This window comes from Pyricularia grisea (assembly GCF_004355905.1).
Source record: "Pyricularia grisea strain NI907 chromosome Unknown Pyricularia_grisea_NI907_Scaffold_1, whole genome shotgun sequence".
Taxonomy (NCBI): Eukaryota; Fungi; Ascomycota; class Sordariomycetes; order Magnaporthales; family Pyriculariaceae; genus Pyricularia; species Pyricularia grisea.
The window spans coordinates 6,399,937-6,412,335 of NW_022156716.1; the positions used below are offsets into that span (position 1 = coordinate 6,399,937).

The following is a 12,399-nucleotide window of genomic DNA, read 5'->3' on the forward strand; positions in this document are numbered from 1 at the left end:
GAAGTCATTGGAATGAAACTTCAACATTCAACCTAGGAGATTTGGCCTGAAGTCAAGCTGCAGAGGTCAACAGCTGGCGGAGGCAGTTCTGAGCGATCCTAAGGGCTGTCCTTTCCACATGAACCTAGATAAAAACCACCTGCTACAGCACTAAGTGAGCCCACAAGACTACTTTCACAATGCTTGTCAAATTTAGAGAGGGAGAGAGAAGATTTTGGTAAAGTTGTATTCATTGTTATGCCATGTGTTGATGCTGCGGCCTGTCTAGCAGGCCAGGGCATCTGATCTCACTACTGGAAGCCCTGCCTCTGTTTGTAGCTCTTTGCCGATTCCAGCTAGCAGTTGCCCGAAGCCGTGAAGCTGGAGCCGCCCGCGACGCCGACATTACTCATCATCACCTGGCCACCACCTACACATGTGACACGGACCGTCAGAGAGTCGGCACCGAAACCGCCACCACTGGTCTTTTCAAAATAGTTGTACGGGCGCCGCGTCGTGCCTTGCCAGGTCGCCCCGCCGTCGGTGCTGACGTCGAGCGACTTGACCTGCTGGTTGCTGTTGAACACTTGCATGGAGAACCTGCACAGAACAGAAGCATGTCAGTTATCCAAGCCATACTGACATGGGTAAGTTCGACGTGTTTCCGTCTAGAGAGCACTGCATGGGGAGTATAGAAGTAATGAAAGATGAACAAAAAGTCTTACCAGGACTTGGATGTGCCATCCTTGTTCCGCAACTTGAGCGGCTCTGTGATCCCGCAAGAGGTGACCTCCCAATCGACGTCGATAATGCCCGCATTGAGATCCCCGATATTGCTAAAGCCGTCCTCAAAGAGGTCGAGCTTGTTTTGTGGGCATTCATGGCAGTTGTCCACGACCTGGAGGACATTCCATAACCGTCAGTATCTTTGCAAGTATTTCGTTCGTTCGCTGTGTCCAACTCGTCACTCAAGACTAGGCGCCCCTAATAGAGACTACTTACCATGACCTTCATGTTCCCGTTCGGCCCCTTGACGTTGAGGCAAACGCCACACATGTTGGAGCTGTCATAGTTGGAGTTTGAGATGGCTGTGCCAAACATGCCGGACGGGATCGTGTAAGAAGTGAGCATGCAGTTGCCTCCGGACAAGTTCCCAGGGTAGTGAGAGGCTTTGGCATCGATGGCTGTTGTTTGCCTGACAGTGATTGCCAGGATGAGGACCAGCAGCCTCGTAATGATGGCAGAGTGTGAACCCATTTTTTTATTTCTGTAACGAACGTATGTTGCTTTCAATAAAGCCTTTGAATTGCTGGTCCGACACGGCCTTGGGGAGGTGTTGTTCCAAACGAGCCATTCAAGGTGGGCGTCCTTCTCTATTTGTATTCAACTGCCATAATGTATGATCCCGCGGGAGGAGTTACAGAAGCAAACGCTTGATCCATGCCAAGCTCCACAATCTTAATCGAACCCCCGAGCTGGCAAAGGTGATGAAGACAATCTACGGAATAGACACCTGTTCGGACGGCCGCAGGGCGAGCGTAGAGCCCGAGAGGTGGGAAATAGAACAGGCGAAGTCTTAAAATGAAACAAACGCGAGTGGAACGTAAGCATTTATGACATCTATGACATCTGAAACAGACAGGAGGACGATCAATGCCAAGGCAGAAAAAAGAAGGGCAATTTTCTTTCTGTCCGCTAAAGAAGAACGGAGATTATTCAGGCATGGTGAACATCGAGAAGCGACGCCATTGACAATATAGAAGAAACGTGGGAAGCGCCACGCGTCTACCGGGAGCATGCCTGCACATGGGGCCCATAAAATCCAAAATACCTGACGGACGAATTGCTTGAATGCGATTCACAATTTTGGTAATTAGGGCCGGCCACAGGGCTTTGTCTCTGGGGTTGCCCCCTGTTTTTTTTTGCCTCAAGTTGATGCTGTGCCACATTCCTTCAGGGGTCTGCTGGTAGCCGCGGTTATTGATTTTATTTCCAATTTGGGACCAGACATTCAGTCTAAACGATGTGGCTTTTGTGAGCACAAGAAAAAATGAGGGGGACTTTGGATAACGAGCAGTTTGGTGCACAAAATAATTGGTGATACTATCGATATATGAACACAAGGATCGACAAAAAAAGCCTGTCGGATACAACCGTGGGAGCCAAAAACCTGGAAAGAAGTATTCATTTTTGTAGTCGAGGTGAGCAGCAAATTTTGACCTGGTGTGTCCTAGAGTAAACACAGCACCAAAAAGCAAGATGCGGCGCTGTCGGGAGATAAATACGAAGTACGGAGTAGATCAATCGGGATAAAGCTTCCGGCACGGGAGCTGCCTTGTGTGACAAATTCCAGATAAAAAGGGCAGGAGATGAAAAGATACGCGGCCTGCAGGATATTATACTCGCCACTATCTTTAATGAGCCGGAAAGAGGCAGCAAAATTACTGGAGGTACTTGGTGAAAATGGAAGAGGGTGGCTATTTAACCAACAAAACAAAATAATCGCCCATTAACCGCACAGTGGATACCGTCTACAGTGCGCTTCGTCGGGTGTCTAGGTCTAGATCTAGATTCAGCTGGCCGGTACCACATGGCTTGGCCCGCGCACGGGCTCGTCCACTGCAAAGAGATTTTGACGCGCTACAACCGTCGCGACCCAGCTTGATATCCATCCCACCTCAAAACGACACCCAGACAACGACAAGTAAAGTTATTGCAAAACCCTCAAAGCGCCCAGATATCCATGGCCAAGGTTTTTGAAACACAAGAAGCGGCCTATGAAGGGCTGCTCTCCCATGCAGTATCTGAGGGCTACAGTATCGCCCTCTATAAGCGTTATCCGACCATTTCCTCCGGCCTGGAGACCACCCGCGTTGTTTATCGGTGTGCAAGGGGTGGACCCATTATTTCCAAGGAATTGAAAGAAGCCAGAGCCCAGGCCACGCACCCTAAGAAACGGCGGAAAAACACCAGATCTGCATGCACAGACTGCCCGTTCAAAATATGCACAAAAAAGACCCCCTCGGGTTGGGTGATTGAGGCCATTCAACTCCGAGGGCAGGACGTGGACCACAGCCACAATCACCCGATGGATTTTAACGCCACTTCGCACCACGCCTATCGTCGGCATGAGATCAACGCCTGGAAGAGTCAGATTTTGTCTTATTGGCGAGTTGGAGATACTCCCGGAAGGATCATGGCCAAGATCAGAGAGGAACTGGGTGGCCAAAAACCCCCATTTTTGGTCTCAGACGTCAAGAATCTCTGTAGAGCGCATGGAGAGGCAAGCTTAAGGGGGAACATAGTCGTGGCTGGGGGAGGAAATGAGGTGGTACTCTAGTCACTGGCTGGTGCTCCTGGTCCCATTTGGCAATTCAAGCCACAACAAGCTGCTTGGAACTGCTGGACTTTTCATGTCGCCAGCCAATTGATGGCAGAAGTTGGTAATTGTATGTACGATATCGGGTGTTTAAGTGTTTGAGAGGAATAATTTAGTATAACTTGTCTTTATAGTCAGACATGCAGCAAAGGCTGGCCATGATGGTAAGGATGCGGGCTTCCACCGAACAAAACGTGTTCTCTGAGACGCTATCCTACCAGCTTTTTAAATCTTGACTGGAGGCAGCGACACGTGTTGTAAGCTTGAATGCTCGAAATATCCCCAAGAAACTCCCTAATAGTCGTCTATGCGAAAGGCTACAGCGAAAGGCCAGGTCAAGGGTATGGTATAGCCTTGGTGGTGACCCGTGGGTGGAGGGTCTCGTAAAAGCCAATATGGAGAGGCGAAAACGGCCACCATGGAATCTGAAGCTTCCAAGACCGGCAAAGGTCTTAGCAGACGAGCACAGGCATCGTCTGCTAAGTTGCCATGAGTGAGATTGGCTACATGCGACGTTGATCGAAGATCCAGGATTCTTGTTGTCAAAATAAATACATAAGACAACAACAAAAAAAGAAAAGAGAATGATAGAAAGAAACTGATAGAGCTTGAACAGCTTCCAATGAGTGCACCCCTATCATTTTAGGCACCACTGCGTTTCGGGTGCCAGGACTCTAGAAGCATGAAGCGAAATTACACGACGCGACAAGCTTTTTAACTCTGAATAATCAGATCTGACAAAGACCCGCTATCTTTTTGCTAAGCCTTCTCTCTGTACAGGGCTCTTTTGCTGCAATTCTCCGCCAAGCTGCTTTCGGCCCCAAGCAACGCCAAGAGGCGCTGACCTTTAGCGGTGCAAACCTGTGGGGACATGCTGTACTCGCCAACCCGACCGTTACTAAGAGCTTTGCGGGGCCAGCGGCGTGGGGGTTGTTTTGTATAGCAATTCCCTACAGCCGCTACTTCGACAAGGACAAAAAACGTCCATCACGAGACAAACCATGCTGCTAATAAAATCTGCCTCTCTAGGCAGAAGAATTGTACGAAAACAACTGGATGGCTGGTATCTGCGGTTATAAAAGCCAACCTCATCCGCTCCCGCAAACATCATCATGAAGACTCTCCCAGCAGCACTCGCCAGCAGACAACCCGGACGGCAAAGACCATCATCTCAAGCAGCAAAAGCATAGCCAAGCACTTCAAACGCTTCCTCGCCAGCATCCCAGCAAGCTCTTTCCCGCGAAAAAGCTCAACATGAAGTCTTTCACCGCCGTCTCTGTCCTCGCCACCGCGCTCGCGGCCCTCGCGCCCGGCGCCTCGGCGGCCAGCTGCTACGGCTCGGCATCTTGGGGCTCGGTCCAGGAGCACCAGACGACGGCGTCGGCCATCTGTCGGGGCAGCGAGTACTACAGCTGGGAGAACGACTGTCAGCGAGGACCGGTTGGTGGTCAGTGCTGCACTCTGCACGAGGCCTGGTTCAAGGGCACTCGCGGTCGTCGTGACTACTGTTGGGTGAGTTCTCCCTCTTTTCGAGTGTCTTTTTTTTTCTTCTTCCGTGTGATTTTTCATAAAAGAGAGGAAATACTAACAAAGATCCTCATAATTTCCACAGGACGCATTCAACAACATCATCTCTCAGTGCGTTGAAGGTCAGGGACGCAACGGCGGCGAGTGGACTTGGTCGTCTGGAGGTCTTACTCAGAACTACTACCTCCAGTCCAACCGGGTATGCAGGAGCAAGCGCGAGCTTCAGCACAATGCCGTCAACGGCGTCATCTCCGAGGGCGCCTTCAACGCCACTTCGGATGCCTCTAGCGTCGAGGCTGAAGAGTCAAAGTAGATTACATTGAGAGCTTTGACTATTCGTGGAATCAAGGAAGGCTTACGTCAAAGACAAAGCCGCAATGAAGTTATGGGGCCACCATTGCGTGAGCGAGGATGGAACAACAGTGTTTGGGCTAGTCACTTTGCTCACTGAGCCCGAGTTTGTGCTCAATAATAGTTATGGTGTAATCTTAATAAATCGCAATGACTCCGAAGAGATACATTTAGCATTCGCAACAATCAATACAGTACTCGGGATGACTTAGTTCTAAACTGTATGATAGTGTGCAAGCTTTTCACAGAAGAATTTCATGAGTTCCTCTTGGGTTTTATGGAGAATTTCATGGTACTTTGACCAGATCAGGAGCATATCATAGACTCGAGAGTACGAATAATCTCACAGTAAAACAAAGGACTTTCATGTGCCTGCCACTTTTGAAGACACAGGCAGTAGGAGTATTAGGTACCAATAAATTTATCATTACGCTCATTAATTACATGACCCGCAGCTATGCTATCCTTGTCCATACTACATGTTGGGCAGCTCAAGACCTCATAATATCCGTACCCCCAGCCTCCAGGCTTAGGTCAAGAGCTTCCTCAACTTGGCGAAATCCGGTGCACCCAACCCTGAAGCCGCATCCCAACCATCAGCGGCCGTAAATCCGGGCTGCTGGGCCTGCGCGCTAGAGCAGCCATTGACAACGCCTTCTGTTATGTCAGTAAAGCCGCCCTGAGCCACCTCATTCGAATACAGCAGCGGGTTTAGGAACCCCAACACGGGCATGCCTTTTCTCAACCGGATGTCGTTGAGCAAGGCAATCATGCTGGCGACCACCGGAGTCGAGGCCGACGTCCCCTTGGCCGGCAGCGAGGACCCGGCGTTGGTGACAAGGTAGTCCGTCCCGAGCAGCGTGACGTCCGGGTAGCCGCGCCCGGAGCTGTTCCAGGCATAGTACGGGTTCTCGGGGATGCCGGTGTGAGGCAGGTACGCCTCGACCGCAGCGTTTTGCCAGTCGGGCCGTGGGTAGTAGTTGGAGAAACCTCCCGAGCTGAACCCGGCCACGCCGCCCCAGTAGGAGGTGGCGCCGACGGTAGTGACCCACGGGCATGAGGCAGGGAAGGTCGGGATGAAGCGCGGCTCGCCGGCGGGGCCGACACACTGGCTGAAGCGGGTGCCCTGGGTCCCGGCATCGCCGCTGGCCACCAGAACGGACACGCCGCGCACGGCCAGCTGGCCGAAGCGGTCGCAGACCTGATCGGCGTAGCTTCGAGGCACGGACTGCTCGTCGTCGGTATAGGAGATGGAGATGACCTGCGGGATGTCGTCCTGGGACAGGAGGAAGTCCAGGAACTCGAGGTACGGCTCCTGGTCGCTCTCGTTTGCAGGGACTGTAACGTTCCCCGGCTGCTTCAGGGTCGGTGGTCGGCCTCCCACCATGTAGTAGGTGACGTTGAGCGGTCCGGTGAAGGAGGTTGTGTATTCCAGGTCCAGCTGTGCTTCCAGCATGCCATCCTTGACGGTATCGGGGTTCTTGCCCCCGTTGACGGTCACCACGTTGAAAGGGGCTTGGTTGGTCGAATTGCTGAGGCTGTAATTTGAGATGAAGCTTTTCCAACTCTCGGTGCTGGGGTATTGCTCGAGGAAGCCAGCGACGGCAAGCTTGCTGGCTGATGCTGACTCTGGAATATAATCTATATTATACTTGGTCGATATGTTCACGGGGCAGTTGTACTTGGTGCAGTCGAATGGTCCCTGGGGAAGCCCACGCTGACGGCGCTCCAATTCTGACGCAGGATCATGGTGACTTCCTCCTTGGAAGAAATGAATGGTTGGATAAACAAACTCAACGTCGTTTCGGATGCTGGCAGGCAAAGAATATGCCTCAGTGCGTGCAACTGGGGTATTGTCGCCATCCTTGCTGTAAATGGAGAAGCTGGTGCCGAACAGTGATTCTGCTTCGGAGGCCGAAAGGCTAATCTGGATGCCGCGGGCATTTTCTCCGACAACCTTGACGTTTTGCTGACCAACCCAGCGCTTGACTCTGTCCCATGAGGCCTGGCGTGCGCCGGAGGGTGTTGACTCGTCGAGGAGAGAGTTCAGCTCTGCAGCGCTGAGGTACTTTCCATACGAAGGAGAGTTGGGATCGCTGCGCGCCAAAATGTGACTTTGGTCGAGTTTGCGATGATTCTTGACGGCGATGCGCAGCGTCAAGACATCGTCGGCAGTTGCAGAGCGGATCCGCTTCCAGGAACTTGGAATCAAGGCTGCCCTCTCATGCTCGACTAGGCCCTCGGTAACTTGCTGTGGCAACCCGGCGACGGTGCGGGTAGCGAGGAGCAGTGAAGCAAGTGAAGCGAGTAACATTTTGTCGACACACCCGATTCTCAACCCTTGAACAAGCGGTGGTCTGAGGAGGATGCACGGCTTCCGGAGGAGGTTCTGCACCTTCCCAGAACCTTATAAGAAATTGGGCGCAGACTTTGTGACTTCATTCTTTCCAACTTTGCGAAGGATATTTCGTAATGGTTTCGGGGGTTGAACGCTCATCGCGTTATGGATCCACATTGTCATTGTAAAGTTCGTATCAATACAGGAAAGTAGGAAGATCTGCTGCCGTCCTCAATCTCACTTATGGGTCTTGGCTATTGATTGGTCAGTTTTCTTGATTTTCACCCCTGAAAGAAGGGGGATTAGCACGGTCATTTCGCCGTCTTCCATCCCCAAATTTCTCCGGACCCCACTGTCGCATTAAGGCAATCAGGCTTAATCTACAAAAGCTCGTGATGGGTTGCAAGGATTCTTGACACGAGCGATTTATGATCGACGCAGCATGTCGTTTAGTCTGTATGTTAAAGCAGCTGCGCAGTACATAACAACTGGATGGACTCACTCTAGTTTTCCATCCGAGTCTTAGCAGAGTCATCAGCGTTGACTGTCTCGACGTCCGTCTCTCGTTATCGATTTTCATCGCTATAACCATCACATTCGTTAATCATGGTTGCAATCGCCCCAGCAGCAGCGGCGGCGAGCACGCTGACCATTCCGGTTTTCTACCAGCCGCTTATCGACCAACAAGTTGTCGCCAACATCTCCTGGGGAACACCCGCCCAGTCACCAATCCCTACTGTTATCGACACAGGAAGCTACGGCTTCTGGGTTGATGGGCCGAATGCAACCGTCAATTCTGGATCTCCCTACCTCGGCGTGCTTGGCCCCTGCAACCAAACGGTCGAGCCCGCCTTCAACTGGCCCGAATCCAGCACACACACCGGCCCTTACACTGAGGGCAAGGCGACCTATGCGTATGGTGGTGCCGGTAAGATCATCACCTGCCCGTACGCCGTCAACGACACCATGAACTTTGACGGCTCCGCATCCATCGAAAACGTCCAGGTTGCCATTGCCGACTTCACCCTCATCAAGGCCCGCGGCACGACTTGCGACGGCGCCCACTACGACAAGAGCATCCTTGGCTTGGCTCCCATCCCATCCACCGGAGGCGGGCCAGAGTTCCGTCCTGAGCTCCTCCGACAGGGCCGCATCGGCAGCTCCGTCTTCTCCATGTGGTTCGACGCTCCACCCGCCGACCTCAACGCGCCGCAGATGGGCAGGCTGCTGCTGGGCGATGTGCCGCAGGACAAGCACACGGGGGAGCTGGTTACGGTGCACAACGCCGGTCTCGACCGCCAAGAAAAGGGCTACTACTACGTCACTATGCCCGAGGTGCGCGCCGCGGCCGTCAACGGCTCCGGTCCGGCCCAGACCATCCCCATCGAGCAGCCCGACAAGCCGGCGCCCGACTGCCTCGTGGACTCGGGAACCTGGGGCCTCACGTTGCCGACGTCCAGCGACGCCTTCTTCGCCGCCACGGGCCTCGAGGAGGACAAGCCCTTCATCGTGCCGCGGTACCCGAGCGCCTGCGCCGACATCCCCGCGGACGCTGGCATCGAGCTCGTCTTCCCCGACCGCGACGGCAAGAAGAATGCGACCGTCAAAATCCCCTACCGCAGCATGGCTGAGACGGTCGGCCAGGTCCCCAACACCTGCCGCCTGAACGTGCAGCTGGGCGATGTCGGCTGCACTTTTGGCGGCACCTTTTACGCGTCGGCGTTTATTGCTCACAACGACGACGAGGGCACGCTGCAGATCGCCCAGGGTGCTGTCGCTGGTTCAGTCTAGGGAATGTCATGATTTGGATCCTGTTATTCTCGTAATGTTTGGATAGTAATGATAAAAAGAATTCAAGTTCAAGATGGAACTTTGCTGCTGCAGTCGTCGTGATACCAAGCTTCAAAGGTCTCCGCATTAAAGTCTGGGCAATTTTTTTTTTTTTTTTTTTTTTTTGGCCTCGGAAGGCCATCAACGTTATACCATCGCCCCTGGTCCATAAGCACTAAGCCTCTACTCGGGCTCTGTCAGCTTTGACACTTCTCGCTTAATAGCGACTCACCACAGATCCGCGAGCCCAACACTAAGGTAGCAGTCCGTTGTGCACGAAGGCATCCGTGTGGTGTCAATATGGCCAATACGCTACTGCCAATTCAAAACCCTTGGCCGTAATCGTGCATAGTTGTAAGCAAGGGGTATAACGGCAGCGATTAGATGAGTAGGGTATCATCGTCTTTGCCCAAAGAAAGAAAAGATAGAAAATAGTAGGACTTGCATGTCAGTACAATACATAGAAGTAGTGGGACGCACTATAATTAGGTATGCTTGTGATTCGGGACTAAAGCTTCTGGCCCATGACCAGAACGAGGCCATTGTAGCGATGCTCTTAGGGTTACTTTTCTCCCGTTAGCGATCTTGGTCCAGTTGAGCACAGCCTTCAACTCCGTCTCTGGCATGTCAAATGACATGAGCCTACCAAGAGGCACGACTGGGCTCCCGACACGCAACCTCTACTGGCAAGTGAGTGCTAGTTCGGAGCATGAAAAATTTGCTTTCGTTGAACACCTCCAGGCGCAAGCGAGAATGAATCTGCACCACATCAACAAGGGTCAAAATAGAACTACGAGACTTGACTTCCAGAGCCGCACGGACAAAAATTAGACATTTCGGTCTGGACCCCGTTTAGAACCCGGCAGCAGCGGGTGGCGAATCTCGAGGAATCCCGCCCGGGGGAAAAGAGCTGAAAGGGCAGAGAATGAGCTGGAGGCCACCCAGGGAGTTCCAACGCTAGACTGTCAATAACGAGACGGCTCGGCGCGCACGCCGTTGTAAGTGTCTGTCGGGAACGGGGGAAGAATCCGGACAGGGAAATTGCCAAGCCGACAAAGAGGTAGTTCCGTGATGACATGCAGCAAGCTGAAGGACAAGCTGTATGTTTTCGGGATTGTCAAAATTGATTTTGAAAGGGACTCTCGTAGAGAACTTTGTGCTTCCCCGAGTCCCGCCGCAACAAAAAAAAAAAAAAAAAAAAAAGTTGGCTAAGGGACAGGATAGGTTGTACAAGATCAAGACAAGGCGGGGTTTTATTGTCATGTTACGGGACTTGTGTTACCAGCGACATGACAGCAAACAGAATCACAAGGCTGCGGAGGACGAGCACACGAACGTGTAGACAAAGTTGGTGTAGCTTAGGTATGCGGGAACGTCTCGGCGATTCGTATCAAGCTGTCTTCCATGTCACTACATGAGGGTTTTCACAAACAGCTAGCTGCGGTGTTTACTGGAACCTGTAATGAATCCCATCTCGTGCATCAGCTCCATCTCAAATCGGAAATCGGTGGAAAAGACACACACACACACACACACACACACAAGGAGAGAGAGAAACAGAGATGTGAGGGATGTATAGACTTGTATCGGCGAGGACTAGACGCCGACGCATGCATAAGGTGTATGCATGACCAGTCGATGTCGGCAGAAAAGATCCGAATGATTTTGAAGGGTAGGGTAGGGTTTCGGTTCCTTGGGGCAGTTTTCAACAGTTTGTCGCTTGCTTCAGCGCTCTGACCCTGTTTGTTCCACTTCTCCTTCTCTCTTTTTTTTTATTTTTTTATTTTATTTTATTTTATTTTATTTTTTTCTTATTCCTTTTTCTGCATCGTCTAGCTCCAGGCTAACGCCCTTCAACAAACGCTTCAAGTATCAGCACTAGTGTAGGGGTGTCGGAAATTTCCTGGGATTTCGTGCGTCGTTGAAAGTCGTGAAATTGTCGGGGTTTAGATGCATGTTCAGCAGACAGGCGGCATGGCTACCGAAAAACTCCCTCTGAAAATTCGCTGAAGAGTTCGCTGGAACACCAAAATTGACTTATGGCGACGAACAATTTTTTCGTCCAGAGTCTCTTGTGAACAAACAAAACGATTCTTGTTCATCCCTCCTCCCTGCCAGCTGATCGTTCATCCCCTGGAAACGACCATGCAAGACCGGAGTCATGGATTACGACATTTTGTCCAGTCGCAAAACGAATCCCACCCCTGCCAATTAACTATTCATCGCCTGGGTTGATTCATCGACAGCCGTAGCAAATTTCGGGGTCCTTGGGAAATAGAATGAATAGCTGCTCCACAAAGTTCCATCCAGCAGCGTGGTCTCGCTTAGGTGCTGTCTAGGCTGATTCTAGGCCAGCGGACGCGACGACTGCCAGCTTTCCATGTTTGCATCAAAATCCTTCGCTTCTTTTTCGAAAAAGGCGGACTTGGAATAAGCGCGCCTCGCTGGTTCCTGCATAAAGGATTTTTTTTTGACTGCCCTTTTGCCCAGCCCGGGGTCCCGGTTTAGCGTTCTTGTCAGCTCTCTCTCACAGCCTGCACAGATCGGAGCACCCCCGACAAAGATGCGGACATGGGCAACCTTGTTGAGGGTACGGCTGGCAGCTGAAGAATTGGCGAACGAAGAAAAAAAAAACAGCCAAAAAAAAAAAGAAAAAAGAAGCAAGCATGTAAGCGACAAGCGAGCCGGACGGGATTTCAGCTCAAACATAAGGTACCTAGCTAGGCGTACAGTAGCTTGATTGTAAGGTTTTGTACCTGATTTATGCTCTACGTATCTACCTAATCTACTGTACCCCGTACCCTTGTATACGGAAACCCTTGTTTCGTTTATTCAGAGACATCATTCCAATCTCAGTGTATTTGGTGTGTTTCCTGATCAACTTTAATCCTCTGGATTGTCGCGCCAGGTGACTCGGGTCACGGCATGTGGCGGTACCAATGACGCCCACTATTGACTCGAGGCTGGACTAGCTGACGAGCTTCCTCTCTCTGTT

The 12,399-nt window shown here is 51.7% G+C and overlaps 5 protein-coding genes across 5 annotated transcripts; 3 read left to right on the plus strand and 2 right to left on the minus strand.

Annotated features, from left to right (window-relative positions):
* Positions 1–335: 335 nt before the first annotated feature.
* On the minus strand, positions 336–1,236 carry PgNI_01989 (uncharacterized protein; the record flags this gene model as incomplete). Its single annotated transcript, XM_031122060.1, has 3 exons — positions 336–579; positions 705–877; positions 982–1,236. 3 exons carry the CDS (start codon positions 1,234–1,236, stop codon positions 336–338), a joined length of 672 nt encoding a protein of 223 aa, XP_030986042.1.
* Positions 1,237–2,669: 1,433 nt separating this feature from the next.
* Positions 2,670–3,482, plus strand: PgNI_01990 (uncharacterized protein). Its single transcript, XM_031122061.1, has one exon. It carries the CDS (start codon positions 2,723–2,725, stop codon positions 3,317–3,319), a length of 597 nt encoding a protein of 198 aa, XP_030987287.1. The 5' UTR covers positions 2,670–2,722; the 3' UTR covers positions 3,320–3,482.
* An 864-nt stretch (positions 3,483–4,346) lies between these two features.
* PgNI_01991 (uncharacterized protein) lies at positions 4,347–5,409 on the plus strand. Its single transcript, XM_031122062.1, has 2 exons — positions 4,347–4,870; positions 4,971–5,409. The coding sequence occupies exons 1-2, from the start codon at positions 4,613–4,615 to the stop codon at positions 5,196–5,198; spliced, it is 486 nt and encodes a 161-aa protein (XP_030987288.1). The 5' UTR covers positions 4,347–4,612; the 3' UTR covers positions 5,199–5,409.
* Positions 5,410–5,765: 356 nt separating this feature from the next.
* On the minus strand, positions 5,766–7,550 carry PgNI_01992 (uncharacterized protein; the record flags this gene model as incomplete). Its single annotated transcript, XM_031122063.1, has 1 exon — positions 5,766–7,550. One exon carries the CDS (start codon positions 7,548–7,550, stop codon positions 5,766–5,768), a length of 1,785 nt encoding a protein of 594 aa, XP_030987285.1.
* Positions 7,551–8,180: 630 nt separating this feature from the next.
* Positions 8,181–9,365, plus strand: PgNI_01993 (uncharacterized protein; the record flags this gene model as incomplete). The annotated part of the gene is made up of 1 exon (XM_031122064.1): positions 8,181–9,365. The coding sequence occupies one exon, from the start codon at positions 8,181–8,183 to the stop codon at positions 9,363–9,365; it is 1,185 nt and encodes a 394-aa protein (XP_030987286.1).
* Between the last annotated feature and the right edge of the window lie 3,034 nt (positions 9,366–12,399).